A 19,194-nucleotide genomic window follows, 5' to 3' on the forward strand; every position below is an offset into this window, starting at 1 on the left:
TCACACACAGCCATAAACTTCAGTTTAAAGTCAATTCATGCTGCCCAAGCCCTAGGGGAAATAGATTGGGGAAACTTGGCAGGTTTGGTAGGGCAAAAGACAAAGGATGCTTGGATTATCTGTGTGGAAGATAGGCTAGAAGGGGAGGTGGGCTGGTTGCAAGGAGAACTGGTCTGGAATAAGGACAAGATTCTTTCCTGTTTTGCAGCCCCCTGGCTCCTCCCTCAGCTCAGATCCAGCAGGAAAGGAAGTGAGGCAGGCGCTGTCAGGCACCACAAGGACCTCTGACAGTCAGGGGTTGCAATGGTAGGACAGTCCTGCAGCCCCACTGGAAAGCAGGAGTGTGAAGGAGAGGCCAGCTACACACTGGGCAGCTGGTCACTCAGGAGGTCTGTGGGCATCGCCTTCACAGGAGGGAGAAAGGATGTATGGGAGAAAGAGGCCTAGAAAACAGGGTAGGACCTTGGGGGTGGGAAAATTCCTACCCTTTCTAGTAGGGTGAATACCCTTTTGGGTTGCATTTCTGAACACCATGTACAAAGCTCTGTGGAGGGAATATGATGGGAGACTGTTTTGCAAAATGGTGCCATTTGAAGTAACTAAGAACCTTGCAGTGAGTCTGCATCCAGAGAGGGCAGTTATTGTGCCAGCTGCATCTCTCATAAATACTCTCTCTGTCTCACTTTGTATGTAGGTCAATAAAGATAAGTGCAGAGTGCTTATCTGGGGAGAAGTAACCACTGACATGAATATAAGTTAGGAGATGTCCTGGCAAGCACAATGGCTGAAGGGGACCTCCAGGTTATGGTTGATCACAGGATGAATATGAGCTGCCAGTGAGACACTGTAGTCAAAAGAGCTAATAGCATACCGAGCTGTATTAATTGATGCATTGCAGCAGGGCTAAGGAAATGATATTTCCTCTCTACTGGGTGCTGGTGAGACCCCAGCTGGAGTACTGTGTCCAGTTCTGGGCACTGCACTTCAAAAAAGATGTGGAGGATCTTGAGAGGGTCCAGAGAAGGGCCACAAGAATGATTAAGGGCCTGGAGGACAGACATTATGAGGAAAGACTAAGGGATCTGAGGATGTTCAGCCTGGGAAAGAGAAGACTGAGGGGGGACTTGGGGGCCATCCATAAATATGTAAGAAGTGAATATTGGGAGATAGGAGAAAAACTGATCACTGGAGACAACAAGGAGCAATGGCCATAAGCTGTTAGAGGATAGTTTCAGGTTGGATGTAAGGAAGAACTTCTTTATGGTAAGGGTGGCCAGAATCTGGAGTAGACTTCACAAGGAAGCAGTGCAGTCCCCAACCTTGGAAGTCTTCAAGAGGAGACTGGACAGACACCTTGCTGGGATCATTTGATCTCAGCAGTATTCCTGCTCAAAGCAGGAGGGTTAGAGTCAATGATATTTCAAGGTCCCTTCCAGCCCTTAATTTCTACAATTCTGTGATTTCTGGTTTCACCCCAGGCCTGTGATACCACCACCACAACTGTGACACCCTGAGAACTACTTCCAGATTTCTTCAGTGAAGTGAGAGGGAAGGATCTCAGTGCTCACTCCTTATATCTACTGCCCCATCTAAGACAAGAATGAGAGTTCTTCACTTTATCATTATAAAATCCTTATACAGGCAGTCCTTGGACTTACAACACAATTGGTTCCTGAAAACTGCATCTTAAGTCAAAACGTTGTAACTCGGAACCAATTTTCTCATAAGAAACAATGTTATAAATGGGGGATTGTTCTTGAACCAAGGCCTGATAACCATTTTTCACCAAAAATACCCCAGAATTTTGTACTCGATCAATTATAGGTGAGTAATATAGCTACATTAATGTATTTATATTGTAAATAGCAATCATATTGATTTGGAAGGACTCTTTGAGGTGACTTTTCTGGACTTTTTGAAGGGCTCTTGGTTGGACTTTGTGAAGGGTTCTTGGCTGGAGTCTTCTCAGGAGTCTTGGCTGCAGGTTTTTCTGGAGTCTCGTCTGCTTTCTTAAAGAAAGTGCCCAAGGAAGTTTGGACAGATGTTCTCCAGGGAGATGAACAAAACAGCGAACAGTGAACTTGTTTGCTGGCATGGCATTGCATCAGATCAAGCGTTGTAAAGTTGAAAGTGATGTCATTAAGTTGAAACAGGGTGTCAATTTATAAATGTTGTAAGTACAAAATGTCGAGGACTGCCCGTACATTACAATCAGCGTAAGGAAAGCACGCCAGCTAATTCCCCTGTACACTTTCTTGCCTGGGCAGGCATTGCGGTTACCTAGAGACCGGAGTAAACAAAAGCTTTCAGTCGCAGCCCTACAAGAGGCCCAAGGAACTTGTCACCCCCCTGTCTGTCCGCTTCACTTGCTGACATGCTAAGGAAGCAAGTCCCACAGGCCTTTCTTTTTTATTTTCATTTAACACCATTGTGACTGCTTCAAGGAAAAGGCAAGATTCCTGAGAGCGTAGCAGCAGGTATTCTTGGGTTGCTTGCCATTTTTCTGAGCTGCCCAACAAACTGGCAGAGTGACTGATGGCTGCATGGGGAATTTGCGTTTGGTGGGGTTAAGATATATTTGCTATGTTGCCTTGACAGCAGCCTTTGGGGCCCTGGGGTCATGGGATTGAGCAGATTAATGTGAATACATAAAAATATAGAAAAGTATCATGTTCAAGGTAAAGTACAGTACTTACATAGAAAATATGATTTCAAAGATGATTCACTGGCCTTCAAATCCTCTCAGAAGCTAATCTCACATGGACATTGAATTAAAATATCAGAAGTCCCCTATAGTAAAAGCTGTACCTTGGTATAATATTTGTAACAAAATCACAATATGAAATTATATGATTCTGCTAATATTTTTTCACGTGGCTTCTCCTGGGTTATAAGAGTTTTTCTTTTGTCTATGCTCAGTTATTTCTATTTAAACTATCATACAGGCATGCAGTACCTCTTCAGTAATTACTTAATAATTTTTCCTGTCTTATCAGTTATTCCTTCATAAACATGATTTTTCTTATCAAGCAGCCATAACATTTTTATTAAGGCGGATGCAGAGTAAATTAAGTAATAGAGTGCAAACAATTAACTATGAACCACGAGGATGTTTTAAAGGTATCTGCTACAATATGATTTCATATTTAGTAATGTTAGGTAACAAACTGTATGCTTTGGGCCAGATTCTGTTCTTCAGGACACAGCTACAACCTTACCAATTTTGATAATATTTCACCTTTATTACCGAAAGCCAAATGTGTTGTGTGTGTGTGTGCACACATGCACATAAGTGATTTTTAATTATTATTAACAAGCATCTTTACCAGGATATTTCTCTCTTTAGCCGGTGTGGATTGATATCATACACTGTTTTGTTTTGGTTTGGTTTTTTGGTTGGTTTTTTTTTTGTTTTTGCTTTTACATGATTTAATAAAGCTTCCTGATTTTTACTCTTTACATGATAGGATAGCCAGAATAGGAACTGAGGTTCTCTGTTTGCTTGCAATGGGTACTGAGTAGAGAGCAAGGGGTCTAATTTTCTAAGCAGAACTCCACACACAAGTCTGAAATCTGATTATAAAAGGTTTGGCTCTTTCTGCTTCTGCAAGCAGGAGTTCTATAAAGCTTTTGTTAACATTGCTTGTTATATGTATATTAGGCATGCTTATGTTTAGAGACGAACTGGTTGTATAAAGGTGAAATTCACTTCTTCTGGGTTTGAGATTTGAGACTGGATGTCTTTTACAACAATATTTTCTAGTTTATCCACAAGTTATTGGCTTCAAACGTAGAGCACAAATAAAAGAAAACAAGTAGAAAAGAAAAATTCCTTCCACTGCTGGAATTACCGGGTGAAACACTGTCCTATTCTGCAGGAATTCAAACTAGATGATTATAGTAACTCTCTGATTTTAAAATCGGCAATAAACTCTGTTGCAGTTTGCACCAGTTTATTGCTTTCTGGCGCTGCAGTTACATGTGCGCGCAGGACCGAAGAATATTGAGCCAGGGTGGAGCACCCCCAACTGGCATGAGATTTGGGGGATCAGCCTGCCAGCCTGGGGCTGCTCCAACCCAGCTCAATGTATTTCGGAGGGGGCTGGCTGGGGCACAAAGGTGCTCCCATATGGGGCTAGCCAGCAAGGCAGCCCCTGCACTGAAGCACCCTCAAGCGCCAGCCAGCTCTCACAATGTTTTTATTTCCTTCTCTAGAGGAGAAGACAAAAGATTATTGCAATGACTGCACTATTGCACCTTGCACTTAATTTAATATCCAGGAGACAGAACTGGCAAAATACTACATGTGAGAGCTGCAAGTGAGAAAGTGCTTTAGTAGCTGCTTAGACCATTATCACAGCTTGGAAATCTCAATTAATATACATTAAACAATTACTAAGGAAATCACAGAGAGACATACATTACTTTTTACAATACAGTGGGTGTGTCTACACGACACTACATTGCAGTAGCAACACACTACAGCGACATAGTGTCCGTCTACACGTCACCAGCAGCTATTTCACTGTAGCAACACGCTCCTCCAATGTAGTGTGCTGCTATGGCAAAGTAGCTGCTGAAAATAACCATGTGTATGTGCCATGTGTATGACGAAGTACAGACTGTTACTGCGCCAAAAGGAAGTACTAAATCACAATGTAGTAACAACATCACCATAGTGACACATGTAGACGCACCCAGTGACAGATAACAGGGGTACCTGTGACCTGTATACAATATAGGCACATTAACATGCCATTATAAATATTTTCAAATGGTAGTTACTGATTTTTAGCACAATTTTTTTTCTTTTTCTTAAATAATATACCCAAAGTGCTTCTGCTCAGCTGCACTTTGGCACTTTTTCTCCCTCCTTCTCTCCTTCCCTCCCTACCAAGATTCTCTTCATGTCTAATATTTTGTTCTGTTTTTATGTCAGAAAGACGGATGAAAAGCCAAGGGACCTGCAAAACCCCCAAATTTCTCTTTACTCTCCCTTCATAAATACCTGTGATCAAATGGTACATCTCACTGTAGGCAATGCAACGTGCTGCCTATTCAGCCATCATGTGTACAATAGGTTCCTTCCTTTTTTATGTAATATAGCCCTGCAGGTTAAAACTTGCAGAGAAGTGGTCCTATGTTTTATGCAGTGAAGCTCAAAATTAGAGCTCTCTGTGCCATAGAACTGGAAAGATGACCTCACAATGTCTCCAGGGAAACCAAGATGCTGATTCTCTGCATTTTTTAGACTCAGTACAACTGCTCAGCATTTAGATCTGCACACACTCTTTACTAAACAAAGATACATCTCTCCAGAGTTCCAAAGGTATAATGTACAGACTTAATGTAGTCATTTTATGACTTTTAAGAGATTCAAAATTTGCTATTTCTTTATTATAAATCCTCTCTGGAGTTTTTGTATGTGGAGTTATAACTTAGCTATGCGCTTTATAATAAAAAAGCAACACTATCCTTTTTTACTATGTGCATACAATGACTATATATATATATATATATATATATATATAAATGTCTGTTTTATAATCCCATTTTTCTTCATCTAGAGCCCTTTATGGTGATTTATTTGTTCAGCACCAACGATGAGCTCAGTGTTGTGTAATACATAAAAGTAGAGACAGCTCACATCATATATGTATTTATATGTATAAATATACATATGAAGCAAGAACAAACTACTTAACAAATTTTCCCTCATGTTGAGTGTTTGTAGTTATAAAGAGCAATAACTTTGGGAGAGAATGAGTTGTTAAACTGAATGCACATGGTACTATTATATCTATATACAGATATCAGGAGACAACACTGAACACTGACCACATTATTAAATTAGGACCGAGGTTAGCTAATTATCAATACAAGTTTCCCTCACCAGCTGCTGGGGTTAGGTTCCTGAAAGTTCCTGTGGCTGGCAAAACTGTGGATGGCAAGACAAAAGGCTTATGGAAAAATCGCAGGTTGTGGGGCTGATGAGCAGCCACAGAAAACCATGGTTCCTCAAAACTGTATACCGTGGTAGTCAAAATGGTATATAGATGGATACTTAAAACTGTGGCTGGCAAAACCATGGCTAGCAAGGGAAACCTGTATAAACAAACTCAGCTGAACCTTTTAGACTAAGGGTTTGCAACTTGTTGGCTGGATCTGGCCAGCAAAGAGATTTTATCCAGCTAACAAAGTGTGCCAAAAAATGATCCCACCATTAGTAAGTTTTGTGCAAGAATGTGCCATCAAGTGGTGAATATGTAACAACTGCCACCTGTTGCCCACCTTTAAGACCAAGATGTGTTAATTTGGACCCCTTTCAGTGAAAGGTTTTCAATCTCTGCTGTAAAAAGATTAATACATTCCCATGTTACATTCATTTTGGGTCTAACGGATCTCAGTATGCTGCTCTCACCATGCTGTGGTTACAGAAGAGGGGGCCTAAATCTCTGTATCTAAGCTTTACTCAGCATAAGTGGGTATGTGCCCACAGAAGGTCTTTTGTCAATGAGCTGATTACTGTGGTGCTCTCAATGATAAAAACCAGATGAACTTTTATTAGCCACTACATTATTTGTATTTAAAAATTACATAACTATAGTCAAGTGCTTGCAATCTGTAGCAACCTGCAGTGTACTCACTATGCCTGTTGTCCAGTAACCTGTTTCCCCCCTAGGGTCCACAACAACAGGTGTTTCACATAGTTATGACTCCCTTGTTTTATGACCTATGTCTCCTATGCCCTGCCTGGTCTCAGTGCAAGGCTGGCATTCACTTTAATTTGCACTATGGTCTGCTGAGAGATCATGAGGAAATCAGAAAGATCAGGGAAGTTGGCCTGAGCTCCAGTTATACCACCATTTCATCCTCCTTGCTTTAGTAAGTCTCTTTCCTGGGACAGGGGGATGATCTTGGACCAGGAATGAGCCCTGCTGTGCTCATCAGATATGGCCAGAATCTAGTGCCTTTGCTCTCCCTAAACAGAACTAAGGGAATAGATCATAAATCAGTCCCTATAATTCTTTCATATAACTTGTGGAATATTTGCTGCATTCATGGAGTATATATCCATGTACAAGACTGTTTCCTGAATATATGGACTGTAAATAGAAATTATAGAAATCATAGAGAAGTAGGGGTGAAAGAGGACCTCCAGAGTCATTTAGATTATTCCTATCCAAACCATCCTATACAATCCATAAACTAAACTCTTTATAAAACTGCCAGTAACCCTGACACAACACGCAATATAATGCCCTAACCTGCCACAGGTAAAGCACAGGAACCACAGCAGCCAATGTCCTGCTTCTATGAAAAGGTTGTTAATATATACTCAAGATATAAAGGTAGAGGTCCCGCTCTACAGAAGAAGGCAAAAATCCCCACAGTCCACACCAATCTGATCACAGTATGGTGAGAGCAGCATGCTGGGATTCTTTAGACCCACCAGTCTGGAGTAAAATTCCTTCCTGACCCCAAATATGGCGATTGCTTTGACCCTGAGCAGAGAGGCAAGGTCCTCTAGCCATGAATCTCTGGCTTTGGCCCCAGCAGGATCATTGGCACACTCCAGGCAATACTGAAAAGTGGTTTGAGTTGTATACATGGAAACTACAAATAAATACTTTTTTGATCTTTGCTTTAGATAAGATTTTTCTTCAGGCAACAATGTCAACAGAAAACCCTGCAGAACTGGTTAATACTAACAAGTAAGTCCATAAATACTTATTATCATGACTGTCACGACTGCTTGAATAGAAACTTACTGCATTCAAGTGCTTATCATTCAATTGCAGAGCTGACTCTAATGGAATAATTGCCATTGATAAGGAAAGCAAGGAACAGTGTTAAAGTAGGACACCTTGCTAGTTCTGATTTGGGTTGACAATATCAGTAGTATTTTATGTTGGAGCCACCCAGCTATATTTTAAACTGAAGGAGGGGAAAGAAACATTGCTATAAGGCTCCCAGGTCTACTGTACAGGATCAAACTATCTTCTTCAGTATGGAATGGAGTAAGATCACCCTAATTGATGTGTCTAAGAATCATACCTCTTCCTTTTGAAAGGAAGGGATATTTGGCACCACAGCATCTTAAAGTAGCCCTTTCTCCCAAAAGGTATGGGAGCAAGGGATTGGGCTATGTGACCACCTGAGATGAATCAGATGTGCACCACCACCAACTATCAGTGCCAGCCTTTCTAGCTCACAAATTGTGCATTTGGCCCTTGGGGTCTTAATTCAACATTCTGATCCTTAAAAAACAACTATGAATGTTATACTGGAGTGTCTAGATTCATTGATTTTTTTAAGTTTTTGCTTTAGATACCCAGAAATACATAAGTAAAAAGGAGACAGATATCTAGCCCATCACCTTGCAGAAGAGCTGAGGGCTGCCTCCCTGCTCTTTCCCATTCACAAGGACCAGAGGACTCTCACACTACAAAGGATGCTAGGAACACCTTAAAGGCCAGGGAGAGATGGGGTAATAATTCTATTCCCACTTGTAAAATGACAAGTTGGAATAAGAAGGAATGCATGCTATGAAATTAAAAGAGCAGCTGTTAAGGCTGTTGCATGCATGGAGGGTTGTCCCTACCCCATGTCCTGTTGAACCTCAATATTGAAGCAATACCTAGTCCCAGAGAACAGGCATGAGAATAGCTAGTTCTACCTGTTCCCGTGCCTCTTCCTGCTTGTGAAAAGCATAGGAACAGGTTTGTCTCTCAAACTGTGCTCATCATGGCCACTTCATTCACTACCATCGACACTTCTTAAAATCTGGAAACAAGGTTTTAATTAGGTCTGTTGACTACAGGCGGAAGTGTGATATTCAGAACTGTTAGCTTGAATGAATCATCATGGTCTCCAGTTTCTCTCACCAAGGGAAAAGCTTTTCTCTGGATTCCATTTGGAGTTCTTTATGGGGCAGCTATCTGTAAGTGACATTACATCTGACTGTCGCTATTAAGAAAAAAACCTAGCTACTGGTGCTGTTGGCACTACTGCATATTTAACTGCATTGGGTGCTTACTTTAGGAGCACCAGGAATTAACTAGGTAAGGGCTATCCAATTTCTAGGCAGCTGGAGACTGAAAACCCTGCAGGCCATACCAATGAGCCACAGGCCCCATGGGCTGCACACCATGTAGACAGTCCCCACTGTGCACCCGTTCTCCCCTACTGATGCATCACATGCCCCCCAGCACTGTGCTCCTGTGCAGGCACTCCCCACCCACCACTGCACCCTGTGTTGCCGTCTGGTCCCCCCTACCACTGCACTGCAGCCTGCACAGCCCCAGGCTTGCCCTCAGCTCCTCCTTAATCATGCTGTGCTGCACTGCCCAGTTACCAGGGGTGAAGGCAGGCAGCAAAAGCCAGAAGAAGGAAGGGGAGCCTGGAGACTCTGCCAACTCTGGCTGACTTTGCAGCCCTTGCCTTCCATGTGGAGAACACAGGAAGCAGTGGCCAGGCAGGGAGCCCAAGAACTGCAACCTAACCCTCATGGGTTGCATGCAGCCTGCAGGTTGCCAGCAGAACCAGTCTGAACTGGGTAATATACCATTAAAACATCTACACTTTCTTTATATTATTATGTAGTATACTTCTGCATAGCTTAAAGACTTTTCCAAATCAAATGCCTGGTAAAAAATGCACTGATAAGCATTTTTGCCAGAATTACATTTTTCAAACATCTCTGTGGATGAGCCTTATAATATTCTTAAGAGACCTTCCATGCTACAGGAGATAGTCCTTGACCCAAAGTGCAGATCTTGAGAAGCAGTAAAAGGTTTATAGAAACGAAGGGATCACTGGAATATTATGTGAAACACATGCTGGACTGAAGCAAAAGTACAAACTTCAAAATTCCTCACTGAAGTACATTTTGAGGATGCAGGTCACTGGCAATATGCCAATAGGTTATCATTTCAATTCAGCTCAAATATACATTGTAAGAAGCCACAGAGGATAAATGATTTATGATTTATCTATGAGTGAACCCCGTCATGCAACACCTCTATTTGACAGATACTATTTTTTGGGTTTGTGGGGAATATCCTGGCTTTTTTAACATTGTACTGGGGCTCCTTCAAAACTAGCAAGAGTCAAGAAGTAAAGAGCTTATATTTTGCACTATACCATGATGATTGATGTGCTGGGTGGATAGGCTGACCTTGTGGTTAGTGGGCTGCACTCCAATGTGAGAGACTGTTTTAGTTTTCAGGCTCATGGGGACGATATCACTTTTGCAGGGAGCCTCATGACAATTGGGCTGGAAAAGGAATGTCTCTATATGGAAGGGCAGCAGTGACCCTGGAGTGCCCCTCCTCGCCCTTGAGGTTCCAGAAAAGACAATTTTAAGTTCTGTTCCAAGCTTCATACAAGTCTTCCTGCCGATGATGGTGAATTAGTACCTTCTAACTAGCCCTATTCCCTCTTAGTTCAGCCTTATTTACATTTGGGCCAGCTAGGGAACATAAGAGAGTGGGTTTATAGAAGACTTGTATATTGAATTTTCCCCCATTTTCAAGTGGAATTCAAATGCTGTTGGTTGCAACCAATGCCATATCTTAGTTACTCAAGGCCTTCTGTCACTGAGGCTTGCACGGTTTAGAGAGCACTGCAGCGGTAGTAACATGTTCCAGCCCCTTGTGGAGAAAATACAGAAGTCTGCAGCTAGTAGAAAAATCATTTTTACATGTACAAGTGCCTGGCGCTGTGACACTTGCAGTTGTATAAGCGGCGAAATGCATGTCAGTGCTGAGAAAATGGCGGTGGTGCACTTTTGAATAAAACACCTTGGAGGTGCTTTAGTTCAAAAGTGCACTGCTGCCATTTTCTGTCCACTGATGTGCATTTTGCTGCTTGTACAACTGCATGTGTCGAGTCTGCTTAGAAGCGGTGGATCTCCGGCTCATCGCCAAATGAAAAGGTATGTGTATAAATGCCAAATTGTGACTGGTAAGTCTTAATAGGAAGTAAACTAAACAAAAAAGCAGGATGGAATCCTTGGAAAGTCAGATGTTGCATCTTACTGTTAATATATCAACAGTCTGAGGGTAAAGCCAATGGACAGTTAATGAATATAAAAAACATTTTGTTTGGATAATAAATGCATTCTTTCCTTCCCTAAGTAAAAGTTAATAAGTCTTCTTTAAAGCATATCCTTCATTGCTTTCTGCTCAATAACTAGAGAAATGAGGATGGATTTCCTTTAGTAAGGAGTCAAGGTTCATATAAGTTGAATCTGAGCGGCATGCTGATTGCTCATGACCGTGAAATGCCATCATGCTAAATTATCCTTTTTTTGAAGAACTGAGGGAATGACTTTAAGTAATGGAAAATTGATTAACTGCCCTTGATATTACATTTATAAATGTTCCACCTACAAATTTATGTAATGTTTTCTTGTGCTAATTTATTGTAAAACTACAAGCTACAATTTTCAGACTTACTTGCTTACAGTGAGAATAGTCATTTCAATGCTGTAACATCATAAATGCTCACTGTGGCAATGATTATGATATCACTGACAAAAGATTATGTTAAAATGGAAATAACTAGCAGGAGTTAAACCCTATTCTCAGGGAAGTAATATTAATATTAATAATAAAACTAAAGGAAGGCAATTCAGAAGGCATGATGTCCTAGCAGAATGTTTTCCATGGACTATTTATTGGTTTTTTCATGGAGCAATGGTACCCCTGCAAGGGTCTTTCCACTGTGTTTTTTTAATGGGAGCCTGTTTAGCACGGTAGGTTAGGGCAATGATCACTTAAGGCCTGGGATGAACTCTGACCTGCAAGCCCTCCCCTCCTTATTTTGGGAAGCGGCTGTTTGATCTTAACAATCAGCTGAGCTTGAGATTTGCAGTCATGTATGTTTTGGCATCTGTACTCCTTCTGTGGCAGATGATAGAGAGGATGGTACAGCAGGACAGATCACTTGGGGATCTGGCAGCATGAGGTATAACTAGGGCCTTTCTAAATATCTCCCCAGTTTCTCTTGTAGCTGGTACAGGTTTCCTCTGCTTTGTGATGTACATGCGTTCCCCAAAAACTTGAATTTGCATAAAGGGAACCCAGTTTATAAGGTAACAAATAGGGATATGTTTCCATGGCAGTGAGGGAGGGAGTGGGGTTGGGGCTAAGGGAAGGGTGGGGGGAGGGGAGGGGAAGGGAGAGGTATGGCGCAGCCCAGCAGCTGCAGGCAGGTGGCGTTGGCCACTCCCAGGGCTGCAGCAGGGAGCTAAGCTGTCAGTGGATGCAGGGCACAGGACAGGGGGGTGCAGCTTTTGCTTCTATGTGCACCTTGGGAGGGCTGCAGGCTGTGCTAGGCTCTTCCCGTGGGTGTGTGCCCCCGGATCTGCACATAGGACAAGGGCAGGCTGCCGCTGCGGGTTGGGGCCAGTGATGGCACTCTTCCTGGCAGTGGCTTGGGCAGTGGTGTGCTCAGGGCGGGTGGCAGTGGCACTGGGAGGGGGGCTGCGGCCACCCCAAAATTTGCCATAGCCCCCTAACCCCCCCTCCCAGTGCCACCACCGCCCACCCTGAGCACAGCACAGCCCAAACCCCTCACTGGGAACAGCTCAGTGCTGCCGCCAGTCTCAGCCCGCAGCAGCAGCCTGTGTTCATCCTGCATGCAGATCTGGGGGCACACGCCCACCAGCAGGAAGAACCCAGTGCAGACTCCCAGCCTGCAGCCCTCCCAGGATGCGTGTAGCAGCAAGAACTGTGCCCCCATGCCCCGCACCCACTGACAGTGCCCTCTGCTTTGCTCCCTGCTGCAGGCCCGGGAGCACCTGACGCCACCTACCTGCAGCTGCTGGGCTGCGCCACACCGTGCCCCCACTCCCGCCCCTTTCCCTACAGACTCACCTTGCATATCATGAATTCGGGGTGTAAAAAGGGTCATTGCATAAAAGCGAATTTGTATATACAGAACCTGCATAAAGCGAGGGAAACCTGTATAAGGAGAGCAGTATGAAGGTACTCTAACCTCCATTCTCTGTCTTTTCATTCCACCCTTCTGGAAGCTCAAGGCTGACAGGATACATATCTCTTATATGAGAGGTCAAACTGCCCCTGCCCCCTCTAGCCCCCTTAGTCCAGGTCTGGACCACAGGGATCTTCATGGGAGACGTGCAGATATGATGACAGCAGCAGTGAGGCAGTGGGGCAAGTGGCAGGGCAAGTAGTAATGCAGCTGTCACTCAGCCCTTATCACTGATATGTGTCAAAAATGGGCTCTGTGCCCCAGATTTAAGTGGGCAGCCCTGCCCTCACGTACCCCACCCCAAATTCCTGAGTCTGAACATTTACACCCCTAGAAGGCCTTCTAGGGGTGTAAATGTTCAGAGTAAAATGGCCTTAATATGGCCTTAATATGGTTCCTAAGTTCTCAAAACATACTTGGTTTCTCCACAGTTAAAATCAATCATTATTATTATCATAATAAATATGTTTCGGTCAGAAGGAAAAACAAGGGAAATTAAAATTGCGTTCTGTTTTTGTCCTATATGCATAAGGATCCATTCCTCTGACAAATCCCACTCTCATTAAAAGTTGACATAATCACACAGGTAGGGTTTTTAAAACAGTCTAATCTGTTCTTGGGGGCCTAAATGTAGACAGTTAGTTTTAATGAAAGGTATGTATCTATATTTCCTGGGTTTTTTTGAAAAAAATATGTATTAAAAAAAAAAACCACTTTTAAGGAAGGCAACATTTTTGATAGGGAAATGAAATGAAAAACTCAAGTCTTTATGATATGACCAGAAGCTGAAATGCTGACACTAAGAGAGGGGAAAGGGAATTGACGCATTTTTGGACTTTTTGAAAAAGTTCTTTACTGAGTCAAAATAATTTGGAAACAGATAGCATATGGAGTTCTTCTACTTAGTTTGTTTTACCAAAAACTCACAATAAAGGTTTTAATTTCCATTTTAGAAATTTGGTGCCAGCAAGATTTGTATTAAATATATGAATTGATGGTAAATGATATTGCCAACTTCTTTGACCATTTTAAATTCCATTATAGCACCAATAACTAGTAAAACGCTTTCTAGTACCTAACAGATGTTCTACTGCCCTTTTTACACCTGTCAGCATTACGAGTTCTATAAATTGCTCAGCTGCAGAAAGAGATAAATCAAGCTGTTATAAGAATTCTGAAGAAGCGGTACAGAATATCAGAATTAAGTGTCCCCATACTTGTTGTGTATGTACAGACAACTACTCACAACTGCTAATAGTTTTACCCTGTTCAGACAGAACCAGTTGAAGGCATATAGGGTTCCTGATGATGGTGCCTACAGATGTTAGGGCCCTGGACTAACTCATAGCACTTTACATAAAGTTAGAGCATTCCTCCCCGCATCCAACCCAACAGACATTCACCCCCAGGGGGGCTGGAGCCAGCCTGGGCCAGCAGGTGGGGGCACTCTGGCAACCTCTGAGGAGGCTGCTGAACCTCCCCTCTCCCCAGCCCTGTGCCACCCTTTGCCCCCAGCTCCAAGGCTGTCAGCAGCAGGGGAGGGAAGAGGGAGCTGCTGGCTGCTTTGAATGACCAGAGCTGAGGGCGGTGGGGAACAGAGCCCCCTCACCTTGCAGGCCCAGCTTAGATACCCCCAGTACCCCAGCCAGGGGAGCTGAGGGCGCCCGCAAGGTGAGGGGGCTCCGTTCCCCCCACCTCCACCTCAGCTCTGGCCATTGAAAGCAGCGAGCAGCTCCATGCTGGCTGCTCCTGGCTGCTTTGAATGGCCAGAGCTGGGTGTGGGGGCAGGATGTAACAGAGTCCCTCACCTCACAGGTCTGACCCAGATCCCCGCATTATCCCAGCCAAGGTAGATTCGGGGGAGGGGGCTCTGTTTCACCCTGCCCCCACCCCTCAGCTCTGGCCATTCAAAGCAACTGGCAGCTCCATCCCCTTCCTCCTCCCTCCCCCTGTGACAGCCCCAGGGGCAGGGCAGGGCTGGGCTAGTAGCAACAGCTCTGCCCTGCCACCACATGAAAAATTAACCCTGGAGGGAACCCAGGTTCCCTAAGGTGCTCTACTTTAGAGCACCCTAATGTGATACCTCACTTCACCAGGGTTAATTTTTCACACGATCAGCTATTTTAAAAGAGCTTGTTGCCATGCACATCTTACTTTACGGCTGTAGAGCATTTCCAGGAGCCCGATCATAAAAAGTGTCTGTCATGCAGCACTCCAAGTGAAAAGGAGGTGTCTCTCATGTGTCTCTCATGTAGCACTCCAGGTGAAAAGGAGGTGAAGCATCTTGTAGGATCAGGCCTTTAACGAGGGGCTTAAACAAGCAACCCTGATAAACTGAAGGAAATGGATTTTCTGTGTGTGCTATTCTGCTGAGTCACTGCTTGCTCTTTCCAGATGTTCAGCCTGCTGAACATGATAGCGGTGTGCAATACCATGCAACAGTAGATACTGATATAGTTCCTGTTTGTTATAGTTTAAATTCTCTTCATCTTCATGAGCACATCTCTCAGGTAATAGGCCTCCACATGCCATTGTTCCAGAAAGGAATCCTACAATTAAACCCATTTCAAGACTGAATCAACTGCCAGTAACACCCCAGTTTACCAACTGGATTACCTCAGCTGGCCCCTTGATAGGCTTGTCTCTAGGACAGCAATGTTCAACCAGAATGCTGCAGCACCCTGGCATGCCTCGAGTTCCTTCCAAGGGCACTGCACAACGATAGCACTGTTAGGTATGCAGACATGATTCACCCAGAGAAACCCAGAGATTTCAGCTAGGAATCCATTGTATTAAAAATATTTTGACCTCTGCTGGTCTTTCCAAGTCCTTTGCAACAGAGGAATTGCTCTATTATTTTTCTGTACTCAAAAAAAACAAGTGAAAACTAAAACCTGGCATTTTCCAAGGGATGCCTTGAGTTTAAAAATATTGAGAAGCTTTGCTCTAAGAGCTGTAACAAGTTCAAAAATGCAGTGGCAAAGAATAGCTTGTTCCACACAGAATATTGTTAGTCCACAGAAAAAGACAAGCAGAGAGAAAAGGGTTAAAATAACAGAAACATGCAGAGAGGCCAGGATTTCTGTGGGTGATATTTTTATGGGCCAACTGCATGGTGTCTCTGTGGCTCAGTGGTAGAATCCTTACCTATCACACAGGACATCTGTGTGGTAGATCTTCAATTCCTCAATGCTTGTACAGCTACAGCCATGGAGGCACCAAATGTCTGGACTCAGTCTGGCCTTTGGATTCTGTCTCAATGACCTAAGTGGGGATGAAAGGTCTGGGCAGCCTCTACTCCTCCATACTCCTGCCTGAGCATATGTGTCAAAGGTCTGGGTGACCTCTCAGACATACTCCATGATTCGGAAGGTTGTCAAACCAACTGCATGGTTGGGACAGACTTAGCCAATGCAATACAATCTTGTTCAAGGACCTGAAAAATATAATAGAAGGTATCACTCACAGAAATAATCCTTGCCTCTTACATACTTCCTAGACTACTGAAGCTTCAATATCAGAGGCTTAGCTTTTAATTGATCATTGTTTGAGAGTTTGCACCAGAAGACCCCAGAAGTTTCAAGCTGTGGTCTTCTCTGCTCCAGGGACAATTTCACATCAGTAGAGAAAAACTCACTTAGTGCTTGCATTGTCTTAGAACTGCTAGTTTGGGATGCTTGCAGCCATCAGTTTTTGGTTCCAGGAGACCCAAGCTAAGACTGATTTAACTCTTGGGCTATGAACACATTAAGTTTACTGTGGGGTAAAAAAGGGGTGAGGCTTTACCAAGTCTCAAGTGCTGTGTGATAACTACCTGTGTGCACATTCTTACACTGTTCTAAATGGGAGATAAATTGCAGCAGGCTTTAATGAAGGGGGTAAATGACCCTTTTACTACTTTATAGCTAGAAAAATTGAGCCACAGGGAGGTGCAATGACTTGCCCAAGGGCCCCCAACTGGTAAGTGGCAGAGCAGAAACAGGTCTTGATCAGAGGCTGTCAACAGAGCCTGTTTTCAGTCAGTCATGTGACTCCCAGTACCATTAGGACAGAATCAAAATTTAGGTGTATAAAAAGTGAGACAAACAAAGAGACCTGGGTTTTCAATTTAGCTTATCATGGAAACACTGTAAGAACTATAGCAAAGAGGCAGCCCACATTTAAGCATGCATATAAAACTAATCAAAATGCTAACCAAAGACAGCAAAACCCCAAATATCAAGTATTATGGTCTCTCTAGCAAAAATCTGAGATCAATGAATGGAGATCAGACAGCTGACACATCAATAGTTTATTAGAGGTCATATTTCACATAATTAATGGTGATCTTTAGGTCCTTTTCTTTGCTGAAGATGGTATACGATATACAGAGATACAGATATAAAACTAAAACAAATTAAATCTCAATTATACATCAGGATTTGGGGTCCGGCTTCTGTGACTTGTGGCATGATGAAGCCAATGTCAAGACAGCATTTTGATATTTAAAATTTTTTCTGAGCAGTGATTGACAATAAAAATGTAAGTCTTGGTGCCGTTTCATGTAAAGTAGCTTTTTGTACATGCCACCATGAGCCAGCTGCAGAGCATCCTTATAGTCCATATGCTTGTAAATTTTGTTGTGGATTATCCTTAGGCACACTTCAATCATTGAACTGTCATCTTTGCATTTTGTGTATTGATTGCACAGGGCAGTTGAACTGTTTTCTTCTCTTCTTTCTTGTTTTAAAGTTATTTTTATACAAGAAGCTTTATTTATAGCAGTCTAAAAGCAGAGATCGTTATAAGGTAAAACGCATCTGATTTCTTCCCCAGAAGACTGCCTGGAATTTTCCTCCACCATGAAGTTACGGATTGTGGCTAAACTATGTTATAAAAGAGTGTGTGTCTGGGATATAGGCGATAAAGACAAACATGGTATTGGGGTTAATTTAAGGAACACAAAATAAAGCTGGCCATTTGGGTAAGATATAAATTCAAGGGTCGGGCAGTTAAGAAAAGACTCCCAGAATTTTGCATGAGAAGCAGTGAGAGTCCTGAGGTCTTGACCAGATTCCATATTGTATCAGTCTGTCCATTCACCTCCTCAGTGAAACAGGCTTAAGCTACCATGATTTAGCTTTGGCTTACCATGGGGTAAGGGTAGACACACAAAGATCCACTATAAAACAGCTAAGACATGGTAAATTCCCATCTCTGCTGACTTGCTATGATTTGTTGGCCTGTTTGTGCCCTAAATCAGTTGGGAGCTGAAGTTTTCTGGCAGTTGTGCCACAAATTAGCACCTTCCTTTTGTGCCCGAAGCTTGCAAAGAACATTTTTTTCCAACTGTTTAGTTGGTCTAATAAAAGATATCACATCTACCCAAAGAACCTTGTCTGCCTATGTCCTTAGACCAACACAGCTACTTATCGCCTCACACTTTGCCCAAGTATCATGCTAATTCCTTTCTCCTGCCTGATCTACTGCTCTGCTTTTACTTGCTGCCCTGTGCTCCCTCCTGATATCATGCCCTGCCTTCAGGTTCCTACCCCATCTGTTGCTGTGCTGCCTGTCCTCTCCCTCATCTGTCACATGCTGCGCACAGGAGCTCACCATGCCACAGGCCACCCCGCTCTAAATTAAGCTGAGGCAGTTAGCTGTGTCTAAAGTCAGGCAGAAAGCAGACTAGATATGCACCTTATAGACTAACCCAATAAGTTATTTATCTTACATATCTTACTAAATTAAACTGTCAGTTTCAAATGTATATTTTACTCATCTTCCTTTCTGGCATTGGATTTTCATGTAGTTTAACTCTTAAGCAGCTGGGTTTTTTTGTTCCACCCCATTTAAGTGGGGGATTTGGTGGGGTCTGACATTATTCCTGTGTCCCTACTTCCATTTCTTCACAAGGCAATAGAGATATTACAGTTTTGGTGTGAGTCTAGCTACCAGGACCATAACTTGGGATGGGCAAATGGGCACAAACCATGGGCTCCACCTGCACAGAGTCTGAGCCCCAACAATAGGTACATGGATACTGCACTACTGTTGAGAGACCAAAAGCCAGAGCAGGCAGACTGTTCTATAGCTGTGGCAGCAGCAGCTAGAGACTGTTTTTGAGTCCCCTGCATACGTACGATTCCTGTGCCTGTCCCCTGCTTTCAGTGCTCAGCAGGTTTGCCCAGGGCACAAACTCTGCACATTATG

General features: G+C 43.2%; 1 protein-coding gene across 1 annotated transcript in view; it reads left to right on the forward strand.

Annotated features, from left to right (window-relative positions):
- Positions 1 to 2,345: 2,345 nt before the first annotated feature.
- Positions 2,346 to 19,194, forward strand: part of FAM81B (family with sequence similarity 81 member B) — a 60,175-nt gene continuing 43,326 nt past the window's right edge. Inside the window, exons 1-2 of the mRNA XM_090038278.1 lie at positions 2,346 to 2,477; positions 7,652 to 7,715. Coding sequence (XP_089894404.1) covers positions 7,675 to 7,715 — 41 coding nt within the window. The 5' untranslated portion in view covers positions 2,346 to 2,477; positions 7,652 to 7,674. The remainder of the gene's footprint in view (positions 2,478 to 7,651; positions 7,716 to 19,194) is intronic.

The sequence above is a fragment of the Crocodylus siamensis genome, chromosome 3 (genome assembly GCF_052110815.1).
Source record: "Crocodylus siamensis isolate JL-2025a chromosome 3, ASM5211081v1, whole genome shotgun sequence".
NCBI lineage: Eukaryota > Metazoa > Chordata > Crocodylia > Crocodylidae > Crocodylus > Crocodylus siamensis.